Source organism: Malus domestica, chromosome 02 (assembly GCF_042453785.1).
Source record: "Malus domestica chromosome 02, GDT2T_hap1".
Lineage (NCBI taxonomy): Eukaryota > Viridiplantae > Streptophyta > Magnoliopsida > Rosales > Rosaceae > Malus > Malus domestica.
The window spans coordinates 31,573,671-31,579,068 of NC_091662.1; the positions used below are offsets into that span (position 1 = coordinate 31,573,671).

The window sequence follows — 5,398 nt, forward strand, 5'->3', positions numbered from 1 at the left end:
GATCATATGCCATTGCAAAATCCAAGATAGCTTCCCCATCCTCATTTCTCTCCCCAAAACCATATCCACCATGAAAACCTCCATAGTTGCCTGTCTCCCTGCCCACGTGTCCATTTAAATCTCCTCCTATAAATAACTTCTCCGTCTGAGCAATTCCTTGCACCAAGTCTCCAAGGTCTTCCCAAAATTTCTCCTTCGAACTCATATCCAACCCTACTTGATGTGTGTACGCACTAATCACATTGATAAGTTCTTGTCCTATTACAATCTTGATTGCCATGATTCTATCTCCTACTCTCTTGACATCTACAACATCTTGTGTCAAGGTCTTGTCCACGATGATGCCAACACCGTTTCTCGTTCTATTTGTGCCCGAATACCAAAGTTTAAACCCTGAGTTTTCTAGATCCTTTGCCTTACGACCAACCCACTTAGTTTCTTGTAGGCACATAATATTTATCCTTCTCCTCACCATAACTTCCACTACTTCCATAGATTTTCCCGTTAAGGTTCCTATATTCCACGTTCCTAAACGCATTTTGCTCTCTTGAACTCTACCCTTCTGTCCTAGCTTCTTCACCCTCCCCCATCTAATAGGATCAAAGTACTTCTTTTGTGTGTTCCGTGTAAAGTTGATAGGAGCATATGCTTCTAAACAACTTTGAGTGGAGTCGTTCGAAAAGAAGTTTCTATGGCCCCCTTGCTCATTTAACACTGCATCCGGGTGCCGATGGAGATACAACGACCCTTGCTCACTTATCACTGTGCTCGGGCCACACAGCGCGCCACTTACTGGTGACACCCTAGCTTTAGCGCAATTTCGTTCTGGATTCATTTTCATAAGGATTCGACGTAATCATGGAGTGCCGGCTGTCGACTACCTGACGCCCTCCCCCTCCTCCTTTATCCAGGCTTAGGACCGGCAATGTAAGATAAACTTACACAGGCGGAGTTAACGGAACACGCTAGAACTGAAACATTAAAAACAACATGTACCCATTTCAAAGACCAAAAATCCTGCAAGGACAAAAAAAAAATCCGAGAAAATCAGTACATCAGTACTCCCTGCAAAACCCCAAAATCAGAAAATTAGAAAAAGAACCCAAATCAGTGGCATGGTCCTTGTTTCTCCATTAATCAGTAGGTAATGACCTAATGAAAAAGAACCCAAAACAGACGGCTTAAATTATGGAAAGTGCTTATAAAGCTCATGAATAACTTTCAAAGCCTGCATTCCACAGTGTGCACACGCACAAACATAAAATATACATGCATAGTTAATTTTAGACAATAATACCTCAGAACATAAGTTGCAATTTGGGACTATTTGGTTGACTCAAAAGAAATTGATGGGTTAGAAAACCACAAAAAAAATACAAAGACGGATGTTTTTATGTCGTTCATTTCTTACGTCGACAAAACACACACACCTGTGTTTTAATGCTCCTCCAATACTCAATGAGAAGGCACCAGGCAAAAAGAAGGTCAAGGCTGGAAAGAAGCTTCCAAAGAGAACAATATATAAAGCAGACCACAAAAATTAGACAAAACCCAAAAACTAAACAGTAGAAAAACCTCTAAAATATATAAATATATATATAATTAAATAATTTAAAAAAAAACTAAACTGCAAATACTCTAGAAATCGTAAAATGAACTGCAAACCCGTCAATCATTTCCCAAAACCACATAACCAAAGAGTAAAAAAGGGAGTACGGGAGAGAGAAGCAGCCAAAATACAGAGAAGATGGCAAGAGAGAGAGAGAGAGAGAGAAAAATGAATTATTTTGGTGCCTCTGGTTCCTGCCTTTGTTCTTTGTTTTTCATTTATTTATAGGTAACTTGCTCAAGTCCAAAGGCAATTAAACATGATTAGTAAAGCACCATAATAAAGCATGAGAGATATCTATTTTAATTAAATCTGTTGTGGGCTCACTGTGATTGTACATCATCATCATAAATAATGCATGCTTGAACCCCATTTTAGTTTCATGCCTATCATAATTAAATCATGGATGGTCAAGAAGCATAGGACTGAGAAATCAGAGCCTAATTTCCAATATCAAAAGAGTACAAATTATTCAACTTAAACGCTAATTTCGTTAACGAAGATTAAAATAGGCGTGAAATCCATACAATTTATACGTTACCATTGATTCAAGTTCTGGTAGGTATCCATGGAAACTATCCGTTGCCACTCTCTCAGTTCCCATATTTTCTGTATGTTTCATTAAACAATATAAACTTTTGATGCTCTTCCATCTGGAGCTAAAACAGATTACCAATAATAACAAAGAGGTCTAAATAATAGAAATCAAAATTTTGATTTTTGCGGACTTTAGAGAATCTGCAAACTTTAGCCTAACATTATGTGATTGCCTCACTTCTTCAGTAACTCAGAGGAGGTGAATTACTCAAAGTATGGAGGACTTCTGCTAACATATTTCAAGCACTTGTAACATTAAATGTAATGACAGGTTGACATTATTATTATTTTTTTTTTGTAAAGAATTGTTGCAAGAAGTTTGACCCTTTGTCTTTTTATTTCTGTAAGGATTTATAGGTACATATAAAATCCATATTATATATGGTTCACAGATGAGAGTACTTCAAACACCAAATATTCATTCATGATTGGAGATAAGAAAGCTTACTAAGAGGCAATCGCCTTTGTGATGTTTACTTTTGTGCTTATCCTTTGTCTTCTTTTCTGAGGCAAAATATGTCAATGTGATAAGTAATTTCCCATAAAGAATATCATCCTCAATAGGCTAAACAACTACAATGGTTAGTCAAATAATGTACTTTCATGTAGTTAATCTCCTCGGTTTGTGTTTACTTTTTCAATATCAAAACATCTCGAAGAAACAACGTTTTCCCTTACTCTACAAACACCGAATGTGCCCGATAAACCACTAACAACGCCATTACTCTAATTCGACTGCAGAGTGAGAGTTAAGATAAGAAGATACTCACAGGCCAAAACGGATGACATCACCAACACATAAATCCAAAAGCCACAACCAAATTTAATTTTGTTTTTACGTTGAATTTTTTTTTCTTGAATCCGTTTGGATGCTGAGAACGTGTGGTATGGGATTATTAATTACCGGCAGGGAAAATGACGATTTCTCCTATTTGCATTTGCAGGTGGAGGAATCATAGCCGAGGGATTGCAGTTCGTCGGTGACCATCTTCCTCAAATCGTCTTTTTGTTTGAGATTCTTGTTTGCTTCGACGATCCTCGCCGTATCAGCCAGGAGGTTTCTCTCCGAGACGCTCACGCATGGAATCAGACTCTGATTAAACAATAATTAAGCAAACAATCAATCACCCATATTCATATTCTGTGTTTGGTTGCCAAGAAACCGCGAGAAATGCAAAAACAATTTACTAATAAAAAAGTGTAATCAAAGCAACCATTATTTATACTTTTGTACCTTAAGAATATCTGAGGCGTCGCCACCGAACGAACCGGAGGAGATTGAATCACCGAAACCTCCACCGAATATATCGAACTCGTCGTCGGAGCTGTCATTGCTGTTGCCGTGAAAGCAATTGCAGCGGTTCCGTCCACATTTCGGCGGAGGTTGCTTCTCGTTGCTTTCTTCGATGAAATTCTGAACCATCTTCGCCAAGCAGACCGAACTTGGCTTGAACTCAGGCCGCGGCGCTGACGGTCCCTTCATCCTTGCTGATATTGAGGCCGCAGGAGTGGCGAGTTGTGATGTGGACTCAGGCCTCTCGGCCTCTGGGTTTTACGGAGAAGGGGAAGATGGTGAGGGTTGAGAGAGATGCAGAGTCTGAAAGAGAGTGAAAGAGAAAGGGTTATAAGAGAGGTTGAGTGTGACAGAGACGATTGAAGCAAAACGCACGATGATAAACGCGTGTGCTCGGTTCAGAATGGCAAGCCCGTAAATACCCAATGACAGATTTGTAAATAAAATGAAATTCACTTCAAAATACTGTTCATTTTAATAGTGCCTATTGAAAACCTTACTTTAGACTAAAGTAACTAAAAATTATGTTTGCGCGTTGCTACTAGAACCAACTGTTTCAAACGTAATTGGATGGACAAAACACATTTAAGTTGAATAAATTCAAAACAATTACGAACAAACAGAAGGATACATGAGTGCATGAGGCCGGTAAGATCAGCAGTTTTGCTTTTGTACACTTGTAAGTGAGTTGACATATAAACACATTGCACAATGAGTGAGAATAAACTCTACGTGTTTGAAACTTCATTTTAAACTAACATTCACACAATCCTAATCATTTGTGAATTACCATATTCTTATCATTATTCCAATATCTCTTCATGTAGATGGGGTGAGCTCATACCAGTCACTAAGAGCATTTTTGATACTCTACTTGAATCCAACTTTTTAAATTCAAAAACAATTTTCAAGTTTTAAGCCTTAAAAACTTGTTTGGTAAGATTATTTTCAAAAATTGAACTTAAGATTAACTCAAAACTATAGTTTACTCTCTAAAAACACAAAATGTAAATTTTTAGAGTTTTTAAACTTAAACTCACTCATTTCTTTTCTCTCCCTCCTCCTCTCTCACTCCAAATCTATCTCTCTTTTCTTCTTTCTATGTCCCCCTTTTTTTTTTTTTTTTACCTTTTTCGTCTCTCATCCAATCCGCTCTCTTCATTATCTCGATTCTTTTTCTCACTTATCTTCCTCTATATCTCCTCCGATCCTCTCTTCTTTCTCTTTCCTTCAATCATATCTTACTTTCTTTCCTCCTCTTTCCTCTTTCTCCCTCGACCCCCTCTTTTTGGATCTCTTTGTCCAGTTTAAGTTGTAAGATTTAAAAATTTTAAATTACATACCAAACAAGTTTTTTAGTCTTAAATAAAATTATTTTTCAAGAAAAATTCTTAAAAAATGTTTTGAGAAATGATAAAAAATTTCAAATAGGATACCAAACAAGCATTAAAATTGCTAATGTATTTAGTGATTATACAGAGCAACTTAACTATAGAAACGCTCCTCAAATCACTCTATACGTTTCCATTTTGCTTTTCAAATTAGCATGTTTATATATTGACATTAGAGAAAACGAGAATGCTGATGAAAATTGGATTATTAGAGGTTAAACGGCAGCGACCCCCCCCCCCCTCCCCCCCCCCAAATCCATTTTTGTTGGTTGACATTCTGAATATTGACGGTTTACCTTGTCCTCCTTAATTTCCTATAATCGGTAGTATAGGGGCGACATCTTGGCATTTGTTGCAGTGTCGTATCCATCTGTACCCCCCTCCACTACCTTGCTTGTCTCCTTTAGTTTATCTGTTGCTTGCCTCCCTTAACGAGCAGAAACCAAACAAGAACACCCAATTTTGACACGTGTACAACACACTCAAACATCATCAGCGTCCAAGAAG

General features: G+C 37.6%; 1 protein-coding gene across 3 annotated transcripts; it reads right to left on the reverse strand.

Moving 5' to 3' along the window:
- Positions 1 to 2,511: 2,511 nt before the first annotated feature.
- LOC103434338 (uncharacterized) lies at positions 2,512 to 3,906 on the reverse strand. Of its 3 annotated transcripts, none has more exons than XR_011573981.1 (3): positions 3,441 to 3,906; positions 2,977 to 3,299; positions 2,512 to 2,710 (listed from the first exon to the last, which is right to left on the reverse strand). XR_011573981.1 is itself a non-coding variant. In XM_029094876.2 (3 exons), the coding sequence occupies exons 1-2, from the start codon at positions 3,687 to 3,689 to the stop codon at positions 3,135 to 3,137; spliced, it is 414 nt and encodes a 137-aa protein (XP_028950709.1). In that variant the 5' UTR covers positions 3,690 to 3,906; the 3' UTR covers positions 2,512 to 2,705; positions 3,111 to 3,134. The 3 variants fall into 3 exon arrangements, 2 of the variants coding, with proteins under 2 accessions (XP_028950709.1, XP_070665726.1); XM_029094876.2 differs by having other exon boundaries at positions 2,512 to 2,705; positions 3,111 to 3,299; XM_070809625.1 differs by having other exon boundaries at positions 3,111 to 3,299.
- Between the last annotated feature and the right edge of the window lie 1,492 nt (positions 3,907 to 5,398).

Bases quoted from the DNA above. Each gene is read 5' to 3' on its own strand.
- LOC103434338 (XM_029094876.2), bottom strand. From the start codon at position 3,689: ATGAAGGGACCGTCAGCGCCGCGGCCTGAGTTCAAGCCAAGTTCGGTC. The intron at 3,300-3,440 runs GTACAAAAGTAT...TTGTTTAATCAG, and splicing joins ACGCCTCAGATATTCTTAAG to AGTCTGATTCCATGCGTGAG.